General features: G+C 39.3%; 2 protein-coding genes across 2 annotated transcripts in view; one reads left to right on the forward strand and one right to left on the reverse strand.

Moving 5' to 3' along the window:
* Positions 1–367, reverse strand: part of LOC125473373 — a gene marked incomplete at its 3' end in the record, with an annotated part of 70,772 nt that extends 70,405 nt beyond the window's left edge. The window contains exon 1 of the mRNA XM_048576102.1: positions 359–367. Within this exon, the coding sequence (XP_048432059.1) occupies positions 359–367 (9 nt within the window). The remainder of the gene's footprint in view (positions 1–358) is intronic.
* Positions 368–1,082: 715 nt separating this feature from the next.
* LOC103936742 lies at positions 1,083–6,530 on the forward strand. The gene is given in 9 exon segments (XM_048576103.1): positions 1,083–1,163; positions 1,293–1,476; positions 1,534–1,735; positions 1,883–1,985; positions 2,184–2,423; positions 2,520–3,036; positions 3,039–3,187; positions 3,485–4,136; positions 6,508–6,530. Coding segments are annotated over 9 exon segments (2,151 nt in total).
* Positions 6,531–25,264: the final 18,734 nt, after the last annotated feature.

Genomic DNA, 25,264 nt, shown 5'->3' on the forward strand with positions numbered 1-25,264 from the left:
AATAAATTAAAGGGAGTGCATGTGGCTTGGCTGGAATGATTGGAATGCAATCTGAAATGGGATGTGTTGGTGTGAATTTCTGGTACAAAGGGCCTCCTTTGGTCTTCAATTTCGTCCATCTACTTCGCTTCAAGTATATGCAATCCATTTAACGCCCCAAAATGCACCAAAATGCACCATTTTGCATACTTTGCCCTTAGAACCTGAAAACACACAAAAGAAGCATAAAGGACTAAAATAACTAAAGAAACATAACGTAAATGCACGAGAACAAGCCATTTAAGTCGCATGAATATGCTCCTATCAGTAAGTTACCAAGTTCAACGCAAGTGAATTCGAAAGGTGGATTCGAATCTGCCAAAGCCATAGTGTTGAGAAGCGGAAAAGAAGTTGGGGCAGGTTCTTCATCAAAAACATGTCACAAAGAGGATGAAAAACTGCATTTTGAAGAGGGGGAAGTAACCAAACCCACGGCAAGGGTGGAACTCCCTTTGCCGCAAGCTTCTAATGGCTCTAAACCACCCAATCTGTCCAATAAAGGTAAAAACGTGTTAAGTTCAGTTCCTACTAATATTTTTCCTTCGAATGTGCCTTTTCCTAGTAGGTTCATGCAAACAAAGAGAGAGGAAGCCGAAAAAGACATTCTCGAAACGTTTCGGAAAGTTCAAGTCAATATCCCTCTTTTGGATGCAATCAAGCAAGTCCCGCGGTACGCCAAGTTTTTGAAGGAGCTTTGCACTAATAAAAGGAAGATTTCGACCAAGGAGGTTGTCAAAGTGGGTGAAAATGTCTCCGCCATCTTGCAAAGAAAACTGCCCCCTAAATGCAAGGATCCGGGTAGTTTTACAATTCCATGTGTTATTGGTAATACTCGTTTCGAATCTGCCATGTTAGATTTAGGTGCATCAATAAATGTCATGCCATATTCAATTTATGCATCTATGAATCTAGGAGCATTGAAAAATGATGGTGTTATTATACAATTGGCCGATAGATCTAATGCCTATCCAAAGGGAGTTTTGGAAGATGTTTTAGTACAGGTCAATCATTTAATCTTTCCGGCGGATTTCTATGTGCTTGAAATGGATGAGTCCGACCATGCCCCTTCATTGCCCGTCCTCCTTGGAAGGCCATTCATGAAAACTGCTCGTACAAAGATTGACGTATATAATGGCAATTTGACAATGGAATTTGATGGGGAAGTTATTAAGTTCAATCTTTCTGATTCTATGAAGTACCCTAGTGAGAATCATTCGTGTTTTGCTATTGATATAATTGATTCTCTGGCGCAGGACCATTTGGACAATTTGAAGGACGATGCACTTGAATTGGTCATTGCACAAGGAAGGGACGTGCAGAACATTGAGACAACCACCAAGGAACCCCACGGCATGCATGAGGAGTCCTTGGCCTTGCCCCCTAGTGAGGATATGATGGAGATGGTGGTTGCACTCGAGTCATTGCCATCCCATTCAGGTAAGTTTTTGGACCCTATTTTAAGTTCTGTTTCGACTAATAAAATGCTTCCCTCAGTTGTGCAGCCACCTACACTTGAACTTAAGCCGTTGCCGAGTCACTTGAAGTACGTGTTCTTGGGAGAGGATGAGACATTGCCTGTCATTATTTCATCCTCACTCACAGCACAAGAGGAGAGCAAATTAGTGCGAGTGCTTAAAGAGTACAAGACGGCAATTGGATGGACTTTGGCCGACATAAAGGGAATCAGCCCTACTATGTGCATGCATCGCATTCTTCTAGAGGAGGGGTCCAAAACATCTCGAGAGGCTCAACGCTGTCTTAACCCTCCGATGATGGAAGTAGTGAAGAAAGAGGTAATCAAATTGCTTGATTGTAGAGTGATTTATCCTATTTCTGATAGCAGGTGGGTTTCGCCCGTGCAATGCGTTCCAAAGAAATCCGGAGTAACTGTGGTTGAAAACGCCGAGAATGAGATTGTTCCTACGCGCATTCAAACTGGTTGGAGGGTGTGCATCGACTATAGGAAGTTAAACGCCACCACAAGGAAGGACCACTTCCCATTGCCGTTCATTGACCAAATGCTCGAAAGGTTAGCGGGATATGCTTTCTATTGTTTTCTTGATGGTTACTCTGGTTATAATCAAATTGTCATAGCACCCGAGGACCAAGAAAAAACCACTTTCACATGCCCTTTTGGTACATTTGCATATCGTCGCATGCCTTTTGGTTTATGTAATGCACCTGCTACGTTTCAAAGATGCATGATGAGTATATTTTCTGATTATGTTGAGAAAATCATTGAAGTTTTTATGGATGATTTTAGCGTCTTTGGTAATTCTTTTGATGGTTGCTTGCATAATCTGAGTTTGATTCTAAAACGTTGTGTTGAAACTAACCTTGTTCTTAATTGGGAAAAGTGTCATTTCATGGTTAAAAAAGGCATAGTTTTAGGGCACATTATCTCTGAAAACGGCATTGAAGTAGACAAATCTAAAATAGATCTTGTACGTCACTTACCCTCTCCAACTTCGGTTAGAGAGGTTCGTTCTTTTCTTGGCCATGTAGGATTCTATCGTAGGTTTATAAAGGACTTCTCAAAAGTTGCACAACCTCTTTGCCGTCTCCTACAAAAAGAAGTGGCGTTTGAATTCACCAAGGAGTGCACGGCTTCATTCAATCAACTCAAGGAGTTGTTGACCACGGCACCAATCATTGCTCCCCCTGATTGGAGTCTCCCTTTTGAATTGATGTGTGACGCCTCTGATTATGCTCTAGGGGCTGTTTTAGGGCAAAGGAAAGACAAAAGGCCGCATGTCATCTACTATGCTTCACGGACGTTGAATGATGCACAACTAAATTATTCTACAACCGAAAAAGAACTATTGGCTATTGTATTTGCATTAGATAAGTTTAGATCATATCTTCTTGGTACTAAAGTCATTGTTTTCACTGACCATGCAGCCTTGAGGTATCTTTTCACAAAAAAGGAGGCCAAGCCAAGACTCATTCGATGGATGCTCCTACTTCAAGAGTTCGATCTTGAAATTCGAGACAAGAGCCCATTCCCATTGTAGAGACATTCCCGGATGAACAACTTCTGTCCATTGAGGTAAGAACCCCTTGGTATGCCGATTTGGTCAATTTCTTGGTGTCTAAGCAAGTTCCTAGTACCCTAAACAAATTCCAACGTGATAAACTTGTTCATGATGCACGTTTTTATGTTTGGGATGATCCATATTTATGGAAATTCTGCCCAGATCAGATTGTGCGTAGATGTGTGCCTGAATCTGATTTTAATTCCATTTTTACATTCTGCCATACTTATGCATGTGGGGGACATTTTGGCACCCAAAGGACAGCCCTAAAGGTGTTACAATCTGGATTTTATTGGCCTAATCTCTTTAAAGATGCTAAAATGTTTTGTTTAACATGTGATAAGTGTCAAAGAACGGGTAACATAGGGCCTAAGGACCAAATGCCGCAGCAATCTCTCTCATTTGTGGAAATTTTTGATGTTTGGGGTATCGATTTCATGGGCCCCTTTCCTCCCTCTTTTGGTTTCACTTACATCTTGCTAGCTGTCGATTATGTTTCCAAATGGGTGGAGGCCAAAGCCACCCGTACTAACGATTCTAAGGTTGTTGCAGATTTTGTGAAATCTAATATTTTTGCTAGGTTTGGGATGCCACGAGTCTTAATCAGTGATGGGGGTTCTCACTTTTGCAATCGTACCATTGAAGCTTTGCTCAAGAAGTACAACGTTACGCATAAGGTTTCAACACCTTATCACCCTCAAACCAATGGGCAAGCGGAGGTTTCAAATAGGGAGATCAAACAAGTCCTAGAGAAAACCGTGGGACCTTCAAGAAGAGATTGGAGTTTGTGCTTAGACGATGCATTGTGGGCCTATCGTACGGCTTACAAAACTCCCCTTGGCATGTCACATTTTCGGCTTATATATGGTAAGCCATGTCATTTGCCCGTTGAGCCAGAGCACAAGGCGCATTGGGCTGTGAAAACCTTCAATATGGACATAGACGCTGCTGGAGTTCATAGGAAGCTCCAATTAGATGAACTTGAGGAGATTAGGAACGAGGCTTACGAGAATGCTCGAATCTACAAGGACAAGACAAAGGCTTATCATGATAAGATGCTTCGTACTGATAGGAGCATATTCATGCGACTTAAATGGCTTGTTCTCGTGCATTTACGTTATGTTTCTTTAGTTATTTTAGTACTTTAAGCTATTTTCGTGTGTTTGTAGGTCCAAAGGGCTAAAGGAGCAAAAAGATGCATTTTGGAGACTTTTGGAGCACTTTTGGGCTAAGGATGGATAGCCTATGCTTGGAGCCAAAGTGTTGGACGAAATTGAAGACCAAAGTGTTGGAACCTTGTTCCCTTTAGTTTTAGGACATTTAAACCTTTCCTATATCCTTAGCCGTGCATAACATTCCAACATTCCACTCCTTCATTTCAGCCACACTCCCACATATCATTACTTATCATCACCACTTATCACTTATCATAATCACATATCATTACTTATCATCACCACTTATCACTTATCATAAATCATTACTTATCATCACCACTTATCACTTATCATAATCACATATCATACACTTATCATCACCACTTATCACTTATCATAATCACCCATAATCATTCACATAAATCAGCCACATGCATTCACTCTTCATAATTCAACCTAGCTGTCATGTTTCCCCTTTCATCATTCCCTCACATTCTTTAATTCAGCCAACACATGCTTACACATGCATTTTCAGCACCAAAAAATCATTGCACATGCATTTCCAACCCACATGCATCATTTAATCATTCAAACATGCAGCCACATTCACTTTACCTAGCTGTCATGTTCCCTCTCCCATCCATTTTCAGATTTCCACCAACCAATCTAGTTGTCATTACACATGCATTCCCTTCTTTAATCATTCCTAGTTGCCATTCACATGTTCTCCCATCCCTTCTCTCCCTATAAAACCATGCATTGCATTCATTCAATTCATCTCATTCTTCCATTTCAGAAATTCATTCATTCAAACACACATCCACACCATCAAACTATCCTTAGACCTTGTGCTACAACAAAGAGGAGGAGAAGAGTGCCTAAACGTTCATACAATTCAAGTTTGAGTTGTTGGAATGTTTAGGTGTTTCTTTTCCTCGATTACAATGTTTAATTTCAATTCTCTTTGTTTTGTACGTATGAGGAACTAAACCCCCCTTTGGCTAGGGTGGGATTCGAAATATATGTTTATGCTTGCGTTTTGATTTGATTACTTCTAATTGCATTTCATAAGTCGTGGATTCAATTTGTTTAACTGTTTGATTGATAACTTATTTATGTATGTTTATTGAGAGTGCACGCTTAATTTTCATGCATGAATATGACGCTAGAATATAAGTGAGTTTCACCTAATAGTTACGAACTTATATTCACAAGTAGTGGAGGTTGCTTATAAACAATCGCGTTAAACGAATTCTTGGCATAAGTTTCATGCAATCATAGTAACGAATGCCTCGTCAACACTTACAATTTTCATAGAGCGTAATGATTCTTGCTTGTATCTCTATTATGCAATCATGTAGGGGACTTGTGGGAAATGTTTTGGGTTGTCGTATGCAATTATCCAATTCAATAACGTTAGGAAGATTTGAAGGTTAATTTAAGCGGACCTAATTAACCCGGGGTGATGAGTTTCATAATTTATTGAAATGCAATTGGAAATCTTTTTATTATGCAAGTGTAACATGTGTGGAGATGAACCCGTTGGCTAGCATCCATTCATTCCATTTCATCAATTTCATATTTACATTCTGTCTAGTTTATTAACTTGTTTCGTTATTTCAATTTTGCTCCAAAACAAATCCCCCTTTAATTTGAAGTCTTAGATTAGTTAGAAAGTGTTTTGATTTGTGTTTCTAAGTATTTTGATTCAAGTTTTCATCCAATTTCGTCCAAATTAGTGTAGGTGCTCAAAACTGCCCAGAAAGTGGTTTTTAGGCAGTTTTGAGTCTTCTAGTTGCTGTTTTGGGTTTTAGGTTTGTTTAAGTGTTTTAACTTTTAGTTTTGCATTCTTTGAGTCTAGTTTAGTGTTAAAGTGTCTTAATTTGTGTTTTAAAGTGTTTTGAATCAACCTTTAATCTTAAATTCGTCCAAATTTGTGTTTAAGGTCAGAAACTGCCTAGTTAGTGTTTTTAGGCAGTTTTGAGTCTTTTGAACCTGTTTTGAGTCCTTTGAGTCTTTGTGAACGTTTTTAACTTTGTTTTTTATGTTTTTGAGTCAATTTAGAGGTTTTAGCAAGCCCTCCTAATCCCCGGTCTAGAACGATCCCTACTTGCATCCTTACTACAATTTGACAACAAGAGGGTTAATTTGTGTGCGTATAAATCTCGCATCAAATTTTGGCGCCGTTGCCGGGGATTAGCAACTTTGCTAATCTCTTGGATTGTTTTATTATCATTTGTGTGTACATATTTTTAGTTTTATTTTGTTGATTTTAGAAGCAAGACATGGCACTTGCTAGTGCTTCTTTTTTGTCACAGCTTATGGAAGAGTACCAAACGCAAAGAGTTGGTACATTTGATCATAATCAATCAAGAAACGACGTGTTTTCCAATACTTACAATTTGGATTGGAGTGATCATTCAAACTCTATGTGGTGGGAACCTCAACATATTCAACAAGAAGGATATTGGCAATCATATGAGGAGTTCTATACAACACCTATGCAGCCACCACAACCTGCCCAAACAAATTCAAGTGAGTCTTTGTATAATGATACGGTTAGTAAGTTACTCACCAATTTGTCTCAAGGGCAAGAAGATCTAAACAAAGCAAGGCAAAATCAAGACAAAAGGTTGGACTACTTGGAAAAGCAAATTGGGCAGATCGCGGAGTTCGTAGGACAATTTCAAGACCAAGGCAAACTCCTTATTTCAACCCTTGCAAATCCGAAGGAAGGATTTGAAACTGCCTTGAGAAGTAGCAAGGAGGTTGGAACGGACCCTCAACCATTAAAATCAAATCACAAGGAAGAGGAATACACCCAACCCACGGCAAGAGTGGAAACACCTTTGCCGAAGGCACCTATTGCTCCTACGCCATCTAATTCAAGTAAGGTTGTTCCAAATTTAATTAGTTCTAACCCCATTCCACCTAATATCCCTATTCTTCATGAATTCCAAGGAAGAAGAAAGTGAAAAAGACACCTTGGAAGCCCTTCCAAAGGTGAAAAGTAGGGAATATGACAGCTAGGAACTTGGTGGAAATCTGGAATGGTGATGGGAGATGCATGTGGCTGATTTATGCATGTGATTAAAGGGTAATGACAGCTAGGTTATGATGATGAATGCATGTGCAAAGTTGGTTGAATGATTATGGGTGCATGTGGCTGATTTATGGTGCAATGATGAAAGGCAAAGTGCATGTGGCTGATTTGTGAAGGGAATGCATGTGGAATGAATGTGTGAATGATGGCAGATTGTGTATGTGAATGATTAGGGTGAATGTGCATGTGCTTTGACAGCTAGGTTGAATAAATTAAAGGGAGTGCATGTGGCTTGGCTGGAATGATTGGAATGCAATCTGAAATGGGATGTGTTGGTGTGAATTTCTGGTACAAAGGGCCTCCTTTGGTCTTCAATTTCGTCCATCTACTTCGCTTCAAGTATATGCAATCCATTTAACGCCCCAAACTACTCCAAAATGCACCATTTTGCATACTTTGCCCTTAGAACCTGAAAACACACAAAAGAAGCATAAAGGACTAAAATAACTAAAGAAACATAACGTAAATGCACGAGAACAAGCCATTTAAGTCGCATGAATATGCTCCTATCAAATACCCCCACACTTATCTTTTGCTAGTCCTCGAGCAAAACAGAAAGAAAAACAAAACAAAACGAAACGAAACAAAACAAGTAAAACACAACCTAAACCTTCCAACGATCGTCTTAGGGATTTCCAATGCACATGACATGTTAAAAATCATCATTCCCACAGATTTTAGTCATCTTCACACTTAATTACATTCTTAATCACAGTCACCACATACTATTTCACAATTAAGCATTTAAAACCATGTTTTGAATGTAGTAACATGCCTTAGAGAATTTGCTCAATTCCTCACAAGATATGCACTCAATTTTTACTCAGATTTTCTGACTACACACCCTACACTAAGTATATGTGAGAAGATTGATGTAAACATGAAACCGAACACTCACATATATGTATCACAAAGAACGCAATTTCTGGAGTTAATAAGCATGTTTAGATATGATCTCATGAATGGCATGCTACTACTTAGATGATGCGAACTAAGTAAGCACACAAATTAAAACCCTCTTGTGACAATTGTAGTATATAAATAAGTAGGGATCGTTCTTAACCGGGGATTAGGAGGGATTGCAAAATCACTTGGAAACTGACTCAAAAACGTAAAATAAAGTTTGAAACACTAAACTAGACTCAAAAAATGCAAAACTAACAATAAAAACACTCAAACAAATCACAAGACTCAAAACAGCCCCAAAACACTCAAAACTGCCTTAAAATCACTTTCTGGGCAGTTTTGAGCACTTTGGTAATTTTGGACGAAATTGGGTAATAGAATGAATCAAAATGCTTAAAAACACAAACTAAGATACTTTCTAACTAAATTGGACACAAAAGTAAGGGGGGATTGAATTTTTGACGAAAATAACTAAAATGCACAGATTGTAAATTAAGGCAGATTCTAAAGATGAATGTAATGAAAATATGGATGAATGCTAGCTAGAAGGTTCTTCTCCACACATGTCACACTTGCATACACTTTGATTTTCAGTTGGTCTTTCGATAAATTATGAAACTCAACACTCCGGGTTAATTAGGTCCGCTTAAATTAACCGTCAAGTTCTCCTTAAGTTAATGAATTGGATGGGTTAGCGCAACGCAATTCAAAACATTCTCCAAAAGTCCTTTACGTGAAAAGCACAATAAAGATACAATCAAAGATCATTAAACATCATGAAAACTATAAGTGTTGACGAGGCATTCGTTACTATGATGAGCATGAAACTAGTGCCAAGAATTCATTTAACGCGATTGTTTATAAGCAACCTCCACTACTTGTGAATATAAATTGATAACTATTAGGTGAAACTCACTTATATTCTAGCGTCAAATTCATGCATGAACATTAAGCGTGCACTCTCAATAAACATACACAAACAAGTTATCAATCACACAGTTAAACGAATTGAATCAATCATTCATGAAATTCCAACCAAAAGTAATCAATTCATATTGCAAGCATAAACATGGTTTCGAATCACCCCCTAGCTAACTAGGGGGATTTAGCCTCTCATGGTCACAAAAAGAGAATTACAATTGAATTTAAACATAAAGCACAAAGGAATGATTACACCTAGAACGCCCAACGAATCCACGTGAATTGGTGCGCGTCGAAGCTCCTCTTTCCTCTTCTCCTTTTGCGGCAGATTGGTTTTAGGATGATTTTGGGTGAATTTCTGGGTTATAGATAGGTTTAGGGCTGTTTGGTGGTGCGGCAAGGTGGTGGAGTGGTGTAGGGTGGTTTGTAAGGTGGTGGAATGGTAGAGATGGTGGCTGGAATGGAAGGGGAAGATGGAGAGGTGGCTGCGGCAATGGGAGAAATTGGGAGAGAATGGAGGGAATGGTGGCTGGTTGTTGTTAGGGTGAAAAGTGTAGAATGAATGAGAGGGGGGTGCGGCTAGAGAGGAAAATGTGTGAAAATGGCTGAATTAGAATCTAGGGTTAGTGGAATGCACGGATTGAAGGAATGGGGAGTGAAATTGTGTGACGGCTTGGGGAGAAATTTTGGGTTTTTGGTGGCTGATTAGTGTGAATGAGAGTTCTCTAGGGTTAACTAAAGGGTACGGCTGAGATGGGATGATGAATGAATCAATGGGGAAAGGAAAGTGACGGCTACAAAGTTGTAATTTAGGGTTTATGAGTGAATGGTTGAGATGATTTTGAATGAATGAATCAGATGCTAAGAGTGAATTAAAGGGTGCGGCTAGGTTGAAATAAAAGGGCTAAAATCTGAATGATCTAGGGTGAAAAGAGAATAGGTGCGGCTGCAAGGTAATTAGGGTGATTAGGGTTTAGGGTTTAATGCATGAAATGGGACAAAACTACCCCCCCTTGCACGGCAAGGGAAGGGAAATGGGCTAGAGGCACGGCATAGGAAGGGAATTAGGGCTAGGGCCTTGGTTTTGTGTCCTAAAGTACCTACAAGGTCTTCAAAGTGGCTAGAAAATACGAACGTTTAAGTTTAGGAAAGGTTACCAAAACGGGAAACTTAGGGTTAACTTTCCTAAAATAGGAAACCTTGTTTGAGTAGGATTCCTCGTTTTGGTAAGAATTCATCGTTGGAGTAGGATTTCGTCGTTTCTTCAAGTCTTCAACTCATTCGTTCCTCTTTCGCTCCAAAAGACTCCAATTTGCATCTTCTTGCACACTTTGGCCTTATAATCTGAAAATACACAAGAGTGGCCTTAAACACTAAAACAACTAAGTAAACACAACATAAATGCATGAGAACAAGCTAATTAAGTCGCATGAATATGCTCCTATCAAATTCCCCCACACTTAACTTTTGCTAGTCCTCGAGCAAAACAAAACAACTAAAATAAACAAAACGAAACAAAACAAACAAAACATAACCTAAACCTTCCAACGTTTGCCTCAGGGATTTCCAATGAAACATGACATGTCAAAAATCATTACGCACATAACTTTTAGTCTTACTTCCCCTTAAGCACATACTTAATCATAGTCACCATTCACTAGTTCGCATTTAATCAATTAAAACACATTTTGAATGTAGTAACATGCCTTAGAGAATTCCCTCAATTCCTCACTAGTTATGCACTCAATTTTCACTCAGATTTTCTGACTACACACCCTACACTAGTTATATGTGAGCAGATTGATATAACATGAAAGACTAGGACTCACATATGTTATAACAAAGAAAGCAATTTCTAGAGTAATTAAACGTGTTTGGATATGATCTCGTGAATGGAATGCTACTACTTAGATGCGAGAACCAGTGACACCATATGCTCATACCAAATTCAAACTCCACAATTGAAATGCACAACACTCAAGATAGAAGTCAAGGGTTGTAACGGGGCTTGGGGTATTGGCTCACAAGGAAAGGTAGGGATAAACAAAAGTTCTTTAAGCAATAGTAAGTAAAGTAATGAAATTAAGACCTAGAATTCCCTTAGAATGCAGAAATCAACTTTTAAACAAATAGGGGAGATTCAAACAACTCTTAGGGCCTAATTCATTGTTTTGGGCCCTTACTCAACACCCAATACTTTTCAACTTTTTTTTTTTTTTTTTTTTTTTTTTTTTTTTTTCATTTTTCTCTTTTCTTTTCTTTCTTTTTTTTTTTTTTTTTTTTTTTTCTAACCATGCCTATGGCACATAAACTCACATCAATAATCCTTCCCCCACACTTATTTTCTGCAACACATTAATCAAAGGGAATTCATTCATGCTTACTATGCTTCAAGAACAAGGGTAAGGATGGTCCTAATCTAGGCTAGGCGAGGATAATATGGGTTAACAAAGAACATAGGCTACACAAGGCTCAACGGGGTTAAATCCTACAAAACAAATGAAAAGGGAAATATGGCAATTTGGCTATGGTGTTCACTACACAACTTCATCTTGAATATGTGTTATGCAAATCAATAACATGCTTTGAATGAAATGGGCATGAGTTCTAGCATTTGGAACAAAGTGATGAAACGCCTTCTAATTAGTAACCAAGCAATGAATAATGAGATCATGCAACGACTTAGAAAACAATGATGAACAGATTACAACTCTCCAAATAACGTTTAGGCTCAAGTCTCACAGGGATGTAGCGTTTGTTTAAGTTCCTTCCTTCAAGCATGTTACAAAAACTGATTTTTTCTTTTGTGATTACATGTGAATTCGTAAACTATAACTACAACCAAGCATAAACCAAAGAGTATATCAAACGTCCATCTATGTTTGTAACTTTCTTTAACCATCATGCAATTAAAAACCAAATCCTCATCATTGTGTTGGAAGGTGACCTACGACACAAACAAACACACAAAAACAACTCTTTTTGGGTTTTTCAAAACAATTTTTCAAATTTTTATGGTATTTTCGGATTTTTAAGTCAACACACACTAAAACACTCTAAAATGGCTTAAAAACACTTAAAAACAGCAAAGAACAAGTTTAGACATGTTAGGTGGTAAAACCCTCCGAATTTCATGCACAAATATCTCAAAACAGAATGTTACCCCCCCACACTTAAACTAAACATTGTCCTCAATGTTTTAGACACAAATAAAAACATAATACACATAACATAAAATAAACAACAAAGGAAAGGGTTTAGGGACGCAAATCTGAGTGTGGAGCGATTCCCGAGTTCTTCCTTTGTTGATTGCATGGGTTGCCTCCCACGAAGCGCTTGCTTTAACGTCTTCCAGCCGGACGACATTCTGCTCATTCCCCATTGGAGCCCACGGCATTCAATGGGATCTCCTCCACAACATGCTCGACAAAGTTCTCATAGTAGGGTTTCAACCTATGGCCATTCACCTTGAATTCTTGTCCAGTTTTCAAACTTTGTATTTGGACTGCACCATGCACAAAAACATTAGTGATAACAAATGGACCAACCCACTTAGAACGTAACTTACCGGGGAATAATCGAAGACGGGAATTGAATAGCAACACTTTCTGCCCGATTGAAAAGGTTTTGCCTCTAACCATCTTGTCATGAACGGCCTTAGTCTTCTCCTTGTAAATTCGGGCATTCTCATACACCTCATGCCTAATCTCTTCAAGCTCGCTCAATTGTAGCTTCCTATGATTTCCAGCCGCGTCCACATCCATATTGAAGGTCTTGACCGCCCAATGTGCCTTATGCTCAAGCTCTACGGGTAAATGGCACGGCTTGCCATAGACTAACCGAAACGGGGACATACCAATGGGCGTTTTGTAAGCCGTTCGATAAGCCCACAGTGCATCCTCCAAACGCAAGCTCCAATCTTTTCTATTCGGCCCAACAGTCTTTTCCAGAATTTGCTTGATTTCTCGATTTGAAACTTCTGCTTGGCCACTTGTTTGGGGGTGATAAGGTGTAGAAACCTTATGCACCACGTTGTACTTCTTGAGCAACGCCGCAATGGTGCGGTTGCAAAAATGTGACCCACCATCGCTTATGAGCACTCGAGGCATCCCAAATCTAGAGAAAATGTTAGATTTTACAAAATTTGCAACAACTCTAGAATCGTTAGTTCGGGTGGCTTTAGCTTCCACCCACTTCGACACATAATCAACGGCAAGTAAAATGTACGTAAAACCAAAAGACATAGGGAACGGACCCATAAAATCAATACCCCATACATCAAAGATTTCAACAACAAGTATTGGGGTTTGCGGCATTTGGTCTCTTTGGCCTATACTTCCGGTCTTTTGACATCTATCACATGTTAAGCAAAAAGCCCTAGCATCTCTAAACAACGTAGGCCAATAAAAACCACTCTCAAGAACCTTAAACGCTGTGCGTTGTGTGCCAAAGTGTCCACCACATGCATATGTATGGCAAAAACTCAAAATGGAATTAAATTCAGATTTATGAACACAACGACGCACAATCTGATCAGGGCATATTTTCCACAAATAAGGATCGTCCCAAACATAAAAACGTGCATCCTTTTTTAATTTATCACGTTGAGCTTTGCTTAAGGTGTTGGGGACTTGCTTAGACACCAGAAAATTAACCAAATCAGCATACCAAGGCTCACTTACCTGGATAGACATTAATTGCTCATCGGGAAAGGTTTCAGAAATTGGCGTTGCTTCCTCATGTATCATCCGACTTAGGTGGTCAGCCACCACATTCTCCACACCCTTCTTATCCCGAATCTCAATGTCAAACTCTTGTAAGAGCAAAAGCCATCGAATTAGTCTAGGCTTGGCCTCCTTCTTCGTGAGCAAATACTTGAGAGCTGCATGATCAGTAAAAATAATAATTTTAGTCCCAAGTAAGTATGACCGAAACTTACCTAATGCAAATACCACAGCAAGTAATTCTTTCTCAGTGGTTGAGTAATTTAATTGAGCATCATTTAATGTTCTAGATGCATAATAAATAACATAAGGTTGTTTGTCCTTTCGCTGCCCCAAAACAGCACCAATCGCATAATCCGAAGCATCGCACATCAACTCGAATGGAAGGCTCCAATCTGGAGGTGTGATAATGGAAGCCGAAGTGAGAGCCTCCTTGAGGTGCTTGAAAGCCGTGGAGCATGCATCATCAAACTCGAACGCCACCTCTTTTTGCAGCAATCGGCATAGTGGCTGTGAAATCTTTGAGAAATCCTTTATGAACCGCCTATAAAAACCTGCATGACCAAGAAACGAACGAACCTCTCTAACCGAAGTTGGAGCGGGTAAGTGACGAACAAGGTCTACCTTAGATTTATCTACTTCAATGCCTTTTTCAGAAATAATATGTCCTAAAACAATACCTTGTTTAACCATGAAGTGACATTTTTCCCAATTAAGCACAAGATTTGTTTCAACACAACGGTTCAAAATCAAACTAAGATTACTCAAACAACCATCAAATGAATTACCAAACACACTGAAATCATCCATAAAAACCTCAATAATTTTCTCAACATAATCTGAAAATATGCTCATCATGCATCTTTGAAATGTAGCAGGTGCATTGCATAAACCAAATGGCATACGACGATAAGCAAATGTACCAAAGGGACATGTAAAGGTAGTCTTTTCTTGATCATCCGGTGCAATAACAATTTGATTATACCCAGAATATCCATCAAGAAAACAATAAAATGAATGACCCGCTAACCTTTCCAACATTTGATCTAGGAATGGCAATGGGAAGTGGTCCTTCCTCGTGGTGGCATTTATCTTCCTATAATCCGTGCATACACGCCAACCGGTTTGGACTCGAGTGGGCACTAGTTCATTGTCTGCGTTCTCCACAACCGTCACTCCAGATTTCTTCGGCACGCATTGGATAGGCGAAACCCACTTACTATCCGAGATAGGATAGATAACTCCACAATCTAACAGCTTGATTATTTCCTTCTTCACAACTTCCATCATCGGAGGGTTAAGACGGCGTTGAGCCTCTCTAGTTGGTTTGCCCCCCTCCTCAAGAAATATATGATGCATGCATGTGGCGGGACTAATACCTTTAATATCGGCCAACGTCCAACCTAAGGCAGATTTGAACTCCTTCAACACACGCACTAGTTTCTCCTCTTCTTGTGCCGTGAGTGATGAAGAAATGATGGCCGGTAATGTCTCCTCTTCCCCCAAGAAAATGTACTTCAAATGTCCCGGTAATGGTTTGAGATCAAGAGTAGGTGCCTGAACTATGGATGGAAGCAATTTATTAGTCGAAATGGGAATTGACTCAAATTTAGAAAACTTACCCTCGTTCCTAGGAAGTGACTCTAGGGCAGCAACCAACTCCATGCATTCCTCACTAGGATGCACGGCATGGAGTAAAGAGTGTGTGCCGTGGGTTTTCAACAATCCCCCTCCATTGGTTTTGAGTTCCATGCTTCTTGTAATGACATTTTCCAGCGCATCGTCATTCAAATCGTCGAGAAATCCCTGCGCCAAAGAATCAATTATATCAATAGAAAAGCATGAATGGTCATCACTAGGGTATTTAATGGAATCAGAAAGATTAAAATTAACAACTTCCCCATCGAATTCCATGGACAAAGTTCCACTATACACATCAATCTTCGTCCGGGCCGTCTTCATGAATGGCCTTCCAAGTAGAATGGGCAACGAAGGAGCATGGTCTGATTCATCCATTTCGAGGACATAGAAATCCGCCGGGAAGACCAAATGATTAACCTGCACAAGAACATCTTCCAAAACTCCCTTTGGATAGGCGTTAGATCTATCGGCCAATTGTATTATTACCCCATCATTTTTCAATGCTCCTAAGTTCATAGATGCATAAATGGAATATGGCATAACATTTATAGAAGCACCTAAATCAAGCATGGCAGATTCAAATCTAGTATTCCCAATGACACAAGGAATGGTAAAGCTACCTGGATCCTTGCATTTGGGCGGTAGTTTGCGTTGCAAGATGGCGGACACATTCTCACCTACCTTTACCACTTCCTTAGTCGACATCCTCTTCCTAGTGGTGCAAAGCTCCTTTAAAAACTTGGCATATCTCGGGACTTGCTTTATTGCATCCAACAGGGGTATATTCACTTGAACTTTACGAAACGTCTCCAGGATGTCCTTTTCAGCTTCTTCTTTCTTTGTTTGCCTGAACCTACTAGGAAAAGGGACATTCGAAGGGAAAACATTAGTAGGAACTGAATTTAACACATTTTTACCTTTATTGGCCGAATTGGGCAGATTTGGGACCATAGAGACTTGCGGCAAAGGTATGTCCACTTTTGCCGTGGGTTGCCTTGATTCCTCCTCTTCGATTCTTCGTTTTTCATCCTCTTTGGGGCTTGATGGTGGTGGTGTAGGACCTGCCCCGACTTCTTTTCCACTTCTCAAAAGTATGGCCTTTGCGCTTTCGAAACCTCCCTTCGGATTTGGAATGGTGGAACTAGGGAGTTGTCTGGGATCTCGAAACTTTCCTACAAACTCGGCAATCTGCCCAATTTGTTTCTCAAGTTGATCCACCCTCTTATCTTGGTTTTGCATAGCCTTCGCTTGATCTTCCTGCCCATTAGACAACTTAGTTAGTATTTTAAGAAGTGCATCATTGTCAAGAGACGTACCTGAGGCACTTGGGCCGAATTGGGCTTGATTTTGGGGTGGGCCATAGGGTTTGGGAAAGAACCCCGGGGGTTGTTGCCTAAAGCCTCCTTGGTTCTGAGGTTGCTGGGAATCCCTCCACTTGAAATTTGGGTGGTCTCGCCACCCCGGATTATACGTGTTGGAGTACGGATCATGTCTTGACTGATTTTGGCTTTGAAAACCAATGGCATTCGCACTCTCCCATCCGCCATTCTCAATGAGTTGAGGACACTTTTCAGAGGCATGTCCTTGGATAGAACATACGCCACATACCACAGGTCCTTGCATCTTCATTCCCTCAGCCATCTGTGAAACAATAAAAGTAAGGTTAGCCAATTGTGAATGAAGATCGGACGTTGAACTTACCTCATGTACTTGGTGCCGTGGGGGTCCTCTTTGGCCTACTCCCTCATATTGTTGAGCATTCAATGCTCGGTTCGCAATCAAGACCTTGGCCGCCATGGGTGTCTTGTCCACCAATGCTCCACCCGCCGATGCGTCAAGCATTTGTCGTTCAATTGGCAGGAGCCCCTTGCAGAAGCAACTCCTCCTTCATCTGGTGCTGTGGACAAGAAGCAACAAGAGATTTAAAACGTTCGTAATACGTAGGAAAAGACTCACCATCTTCTTGCTGTATACCACTTATCCTTTTTCGTAAAAGGATGATTCGAGAAGTTGGGAAGAACTTCTCCAGAAAAGCCCTCTTCATGCTCTCCCAAGAAGTGACAGTGCCGGGAGCTAACTCATATAACCAATCTTTGGCTTTATCCATCAAAGAGAATGGAAAAGCCTTCATCTTCAATATGCTTCCATCGACGTTGACGGGAGTCATACTAGAGCAAACTACTTCAAATTCTTTCAAATGTTTGTTAGGATCTTCCATGGACAAGCCATGGTATTTAGGAATATGATGAAGTAAACTTGACTTTAATTCAAACTCATCCGTCTTACCTTGGGCAGGTGGGGGGTATTGAATGCACAAGGGTGTGGCATTATCCAAACCTGAGGCAGAAAGCTCCTTAAGTGTCCGGGTGTCTACGGCCATGTCTTGTGGCGCTTCAAATACCCTTGCCGTGGGTTCCTCAAAGATCCCTGCCGTGGCCTCTTCTTCCTCTTCTAGGCCTTGTTCGTCAAGTTCAGGTTCCGGGCTTGGCGGATTTGATTCGTGATGCTTCTTCCTTCGTCTCAAAGTTCTCTCAAAGTCACTGTCAAAGTCCAAGATGTCCTCACGAATCGGTTGAGAACTCCGAGTCATGCACTAGTACCTAAAACAAGAAGAACAAAATTAGGTCAGAAACTTAACAAAAATAAAATAAACAGAAAATACAATCCAAGGGATTAGCAAAGTTGCTAATCCCCGGCAACGGCGCCAAAAATTTGATGCGAACTAAGTAAGCACACAAATTAAAACCCTCTTGTGACAATTGTAGTATATAAATAAGTAGGGATCGTTCTTAACCGGGGATTAGGAGGGATTGCAAAATCACTTGGAAACTGACTCAAAAACGTAAAATAAAGTTTGAAACACTAAACTAGACTCAAAGAATGCAAAACTAACAATAAAAACACTCAAACAAATCACAAGACTCAAAACAGCCCCAAAACACTCAAAACTGCCTTAAAATCACTTTCTGGGTAGTTTTGAGCACTTTGGTAACTTTGGACGAAATTGGGTAATAGAATGAATCAAAATGCTTAAAACACAAACTAAGATACTTTCTAACTAAATTGGACACAAAAGTAAGGGGGGATTGAATTTTTGACGAAAATAACTAAAATGCACAGATTGTAAATTAAGGCAGATTCTAAAGATGAATGTAATGAAAATATGGATGAATGCTAGCTAGAAGGTTCTTCTCCACACATGTCACACTTGCATACACTTTGATTTTCAGTTGGTCTTTCGATAAATTATGAAACTCAACACTCCGGGTTAATTAGGTCCGCTTAAATTAACCGTCAAGTTCTCCTTAAGTTAATGAATTGGATGGGTTAGCGCAACGCAATTCAAAACATTCTCCAAAAGTCCTTTACGTGAAAAGCACAATAAAGATACAATCAAAGATCATTAAACATCATGAAAACTATAAGTGTTGACGAGGCATTCGTTACTATGATGAGCATGAAACTAGTGCCAAGAATTCATTTAACGCGATTGTTTATAAGCAACCTCCACTACTTGTGAATATAAGTTGATAACTATTAGGTGAAACTCACTTATATTCTAGCGTCAAATTCATGCATGAACATTAAGCGTGCACTCTCAATAAACATACACAAACAAGTTATCAATCACACAGTTAAACGAATTGAATCAATCATTCATGAAATTCCAACCAAAAGTAATCAATTCATATTGCAAGCATAAACATGGTTTCGAATCACCCCCTAGCTAACTAGGGGGATTTAGCCTCTCATGGTCACAAAAAGAGAATTACAATTGAATTTAAACATAAAGCACAAAGGAATGATTACACCTAGAACGCCCAACGAATCCACGTGAATTGGTGCGCGTCGAAGCTCCTCTTTCCTCTTCTCCTTTTGCGGCAGATTGGTTTTAGGATGATTTTGGGTGAATTTCTGGGTTATAGATAGGTTTAGGGCTGTTTGGTGGTGCGGCAAGGTGGTGGAGTGGTGTAGGGTGGTTTGTAAGGTGGTGGAATGGTAGAGATAGTGGCTGGAATGGAAGGGGAAGATGGAGAGGTGGCTGCGGCAATGGGAGAAATTGGGAGAGAATGGAGGGAATGGTGGCTGGTTGTTGTTAGGGTGAAAAGTGTAGAATGAATGAGAGGGGGGTGCGGCTAGAGAGGAAAATGTGTGAAAATGGCTGAATTAGAATCTAGGGTTAGTGGAATGCACGGATTGAAGGAATGGGGAGTGAAATTGTGTGACGGCTTGGGGAGAAATTTTGGGTTTTTGGTGGCTGATTAGTGTGAATGAGAGTTCTCTAGGGTTAACTAAAGGGTACGGCTGAGATGGGATGATGAATGAATCAATGGGGAAAGGAAAGTGACGGCTACAAAGTTGTAATTTAGGGTTTATGAGTGAATGGTTGAGATGATTTTGAATGAATGAATCAGATGCTAAGAGTGAATTAAAGGGTGCGGCTAGGTTGAAATAAAAGGGCTAAAATCTGAATGATCTAGGGTGAAAAGAGAATAGGTGCGGTTGCAAGGTAATTAGGGTGATTAGGGTTTAGGGTTTAATGCATGAAATGGGACAAAACTACCCCCCCTTGCACGGCAAGGGAAGGGAAATGGGCTAGAGGCACGGCATAGGAAGGGAAATAGGGCTAGGGCCTTGGTTTTGTGTCCTAAAGTACCTACAAGGTCTTGAAAGTGGCTAGAAAATACGAACGTTTAAGTTTAGGAAAGGTTACCAAAACGGGAAACTTAGGGTTAACTTTCCTAAAATAGGAAACCTTGTTTGAGTAGGATTCCTCGTTTTGGTAAGAATTCATCGTTGGAGTAGGATTTCGTCGTTTCTTCAAGTCTTCAACTCATTCGTTCCTCTTTCGCTCCAAAAGACTCCAATTTGCATCTTCTTGCACATTTTGGCCTTATAATCTGAAAATACACAAGAGTGGCCTTAAACACTAAAAATCGTCTTAGGGATTTCCAATGCACATGACATGTTAAAAATCATCATTCCCACAGATTTTAGTCATCTTCACACTTAATTACATTCTTAATCACAGTCACCACATACTATTTCACAATTAAGCATTTAAAACCATGTTTTGAATGTAGTAACATGCCTTAGAGAATTTGCTCAATTCCTCACAAGATATGCACTCAATTTTTACTCAGATTTTCTGACTACACACCCTACACTAAGTATATGTGAGAAGATTGATGTAAACATGAAACCGAACACTCACATATATGTATCACAAAGAACGCAATTTCTGGAGTTAATAAGCATGTTTAGATATGATCTCATGAATGGCATGCTACTACTTAGACGCGAGAACCAGTGACACCATATGCTCATACCAAGTTCAAACTCCACAAATTGAAACACATAACACTCAAGATTGAAGTCACGGGTTGTAATGGGGTTCGGGGCGTGTGGATAACAAAGAAGGGATATGGAAAACAAAGGTTCTTAAAGAAATAGTGAGCAAAGCACTTGAATCAACTTAGAATTCACTTTTGAATGAAAACTCAACTTTTGAACAAAAAGGGAGAATTTAGACAATTTACGGCCAGAATTGGTGTTTTGGACCCTTTCTTCAATCACTCATTCTTTCATTTTTTTCAAGTTTTTTTTTTTTTTTCTCTTTGTTTCTTTCTTTTCTTTCTTTTTTTTTCTTTTCTTTTGAATCTCAAAACATACATAAACACTTAAACATTCTCTCCCCCACACTCATTTTTTTTCATAATGTAACTCAAAAGGAATTCAATTAAGTCATGCTCACTATCTTTTAAGAACAAGGGTGGGGATTGTCCTAAACTAGGCTAGGTGAAGAAAATGTGGGTAAACAAAGAATAAAGGCTAAACAAGGCTCAACGGGGTTAAAACTTACAACATATATGAAATATGGGAAGTAAGGCTATTTGGCTATGGTGGTTACACAACTTCATCTTGATATGTGTTATGCAATTCAATGTCATGCTTTGAATGAAACGGATATAAGTTCTAGCATTTAGTTCTATCATGATATAATTGCATTCTAAGTAGCAACCAAGCAAGGAATAATGAGATCATGCAACAACTTTAGAAAACAAAGAATCACAGATTATAACTCTCCAAAGAAGGTAATGGCTCGAGTCTCACAGGGTTGTAGCGTTTTTTTGAGTTCCTTCCTTCAAGCATGTTACAAAAACGAATTTTTCTTTTATGATTGCATGTGAAGTCATACATTATAACCATAACCAAGCATATACCAAGAGTAAATCAAACTTTTCTCTATGTTTATAACTCTTTTTAACAGTCATGCAATTACAAACCAAATCCTTATCATTGTGTTGGAAGGTATCCTAAGACACAAACACACAAAAACGACTTAAAACACTCTTTTTAGGCTTTTCAAAACATGTTTTTCAAATTTTTATGTGATTGTCGGAGTTATAAAACAAAACATACTAAAACACTCTAAAACATCTTAAAAACACCTTAAAACAGCAAGGAACAACATTTGAAGTTATGGGTGATAAAATCCCACGAATTTGCATCAAATATACTTAGTTACCCCCCCCCACACTTAAATCAAACATTGTCCTCAATGTTTTAAGCATAGATTCACACAAAACATAAGTAAACACACAAAAAGCGACTAAACATACTAAACACGGCAGAATGTACTTTTCACCTTTGGAAGGGCATCCAAGGTGTCTTTTTCACTTTCTTCTTCCTTGGAATTCATGAATCTGCAAGGAATAGGGATATTAGGTGGAATGGGGTTAGAACTAATTAAATTTGGAACAACCTTACTTGAATTAGATGGCGTAGGAGCAATAGGTGCCTCCGGCAAAGGTGTTTCCACTCTTGCCATGGGTTGGGTGTATTCCTCTTCCTTGTGATTTGATTTTGATGGTTGAGGGTCCGTTCCAACCTCCTTGTCACTTCTCAAGGCAGTTTCAAATCCTTCCTTCGGATTTGCAATGGTTGAAATAAGGAGTTTGCCTTGGTCTTGAAATTGTCCTACGAACTCCGCGATCTGCCCAATTTGCTTTTCCAAGTAGTCCAACCTTTTGTCTTGATTTTGCCTTGCTTTGTTTAGATCTTCTTGCCCCTGAGACAAATTGGTGAGTAACTTACTAACCGTATCATTATACAAAGACTCACTTGAATTTGTTTGGGCAGGTTGTGGTGGCTGCATAGGTGTTGTATAGAACTCCTCATATGGTTGCCAATATCCTTCTTGTTGAATATGTTGAGGTTCCCACCACATAGAGTTTGAATGATCACTCCAATCCGAATTGTAAGTATTGGAAAACACGTCGTTCCTTGATTGATTATGATCAAATGTACCAACTCTTTGCGTTTGGTACTCTTCCATAAGCTGTGACAAAAGAGAAGCACTATCAAGTGCCATGTCTTGCTTCTAAAATCAACAAAATAAAACTAAAAATATATACACACAAACGAAAATAAAACAATCCAAGAGATTAGCAAAGTTGCTAATCCCCGGCAACGGCGCCAAAATTTGATGCGTGAATTATACGCACACAAATTAAACCCTCTTTTTATCAATTGTAGTATAAGTACAAGTAGGGATCGTTCTTAACCGGGGATTAGGAGGGATTGCAAAATCACTTGGAAACTGACTCAAAAACGTAAAATAAAGTTTAAAACACTAAACTAGACTCAAAGAATGCTCTTTAAACATTTAAAACACTAAAACAAACCAAAAGACTCAAACAGCACCCAAAACACTCAAAACTGCCTTAAAAACACTTTCTGGGCAGTTTTGAGCACTTTGACTACTTTGGACGAAATTGGGTAATAAAATGAATCAAAACACTTAGAAACTCAAACTAAGACACTTTCTAACTAAATCGGACACTAAAGTAAAGGGGGATTGAGTTTTTGACGAAATTAACTAAAATGCACAGATTGTAATTAAAAACAGATTGTAAAGATGAATGTGATGGAATTGAATGGATGGGATGGCTAGCTAAGGGGTTCATCTCCACACATGTTACACTTGCATAATAAAAAGATTTCCAATTGCATTTCAATAAATTATGAAACTCATCACCCCGGGTTAATTAGGTCCGCTTAAATGAACCTTCAAATCTTCCTAACATTATTGAATTGGATGATTGCATACGACAACCCAAAACATTCCCCACAAGTCCCCTACATGATTGCATAATAGAGATACAAGCAAGAATCATTACGCTCTATGAAAATTATAAGTGTTGACGAGGCATTCGTTACTATGATTGCAGGAAACTTATGCCAAGAATTCGTTTAACGCGATTGTTTATAAGCAACCTCCACTACTTGTGAATATAAGTTCGTAACTATTAGGTGAAACTCACTTATATTCTAGCGTCATATTCATGCATGAAAATTAAGCGTGCACTCTCAATAAACATACATAAATAAGTTATCAATCAAAATGTTAAACAAATTGAATTCACAACTTATGAAACGCAATTAGAAGTAATCAAATCAAAATGCAAGCATAAACATATATTTCAAATCCCCCCCTAACCAGGGGGGGTTTAGTTCCTCATGATACAAAACAAAGAGAATCAAAGAAACACCTAAACATTCCAACAACTCAAACTTGAATTGTATGAACGGTTAGGCACTCTTCTCCTCCTCTTCGTTGTAGCACAAGGTCTAAGGATAGGTTTGGAGGGATGGGGAGTTACGGATGGTGTAGAATGATGTGTTTAGGATAGGGATGGATGTAGGGGACCTCAAAGCTTCTTTTTGGGCAGAAAATATGAAGAATGGTGAAATATGGATGTGTTATAGAGAGGGGATGAATTTCTGGCGTGAATGGTGAATGAATTGTGGCTGCAATGGATGCTTATTTATAGGTGAAAAGGAGGGAATATGACAGCTAGGAACTTGGTGGAAATCTGGAATGGTGATGGGAGATGCATGTGGCTGATTTATGCATGTGATTAAAGGGTAATGACAGCTAGGTTATGATGATGAATGCATGTGCAAAGTTGGTTGAATGATTATGGGTGCATGTGGCTGATTTATGGTGCAATGATGAAAGGCAAAGTGCATGTGGCTGATTTGTGAAGGGAATGCATGTGGAATGAATGTGTGAATGATGGCAGATTGTGTATGTGAATGATTAGGGTGAATGTGCATGTGCTTTGACAGCTAGGTTGAATAAATTAAAGGGAGTGCATGTGGCTTGGCTGGAATGATTGGAATGCAATCTGAAATGGGATGTGTTGGTGTGAATTTCTGGTACAAAGGGCCTCCTTTGGACTTCAATTTCGTCCATCTACTTGGCTTCAAGTATATGCAATCCATTTAACGCCCCAAACTACTCCAAAATGCACCAAAATGCACCATTTTGCATACTTTGCCCTTAGAACCTGAAAACACACAAAAGAAGCATAAAGGACTAAAATAACTAAAGAAACATAACGTAAATGCACGAGAACAAGCCATTTAAGTCGCATGAATATGCTCCTATCATTACTACATTCAAATCATGGTTTTAAATGCTTAATTGTGAACTAGTATGTGGTGACTATGATTAAAAATGTACTTAAGTGTAAAGATGGCTAAAATCTGTGGGAATAATGACTTTTAACTTGTCATGTACATTGGAAATCCCTGAGACGATTGTTGGAAGGTTTAGGTTGTGTTTTTCTTGTTCAGTGTCGTTTTGTTTTTGGTTTCTTTTGTTTTGTTTTGCTCGAGGACTAGCAAAAGCTAAGTGTGGGGGTATATGATAGGAGCATATTCATGCGA

The sequence above is a fragment of a genome, unplaced genomic scaffold (genome assembly GCF_019419815.1).
Source record: "Pyrus x bretschneideri cultivar Hongxiangsu unplaced genomic scaffold, Pyrus_bretschneideri_v1 Contig84, whole genome shotgun sequence".
In the NCBI taxonomy this organism is placed as follows: Eukaryota; Viridiplantae; Streptophyta; class Magnoliopsida; order Rosales; family Rosaceae; genus Pyrus; species Pyrus x bretschneideri.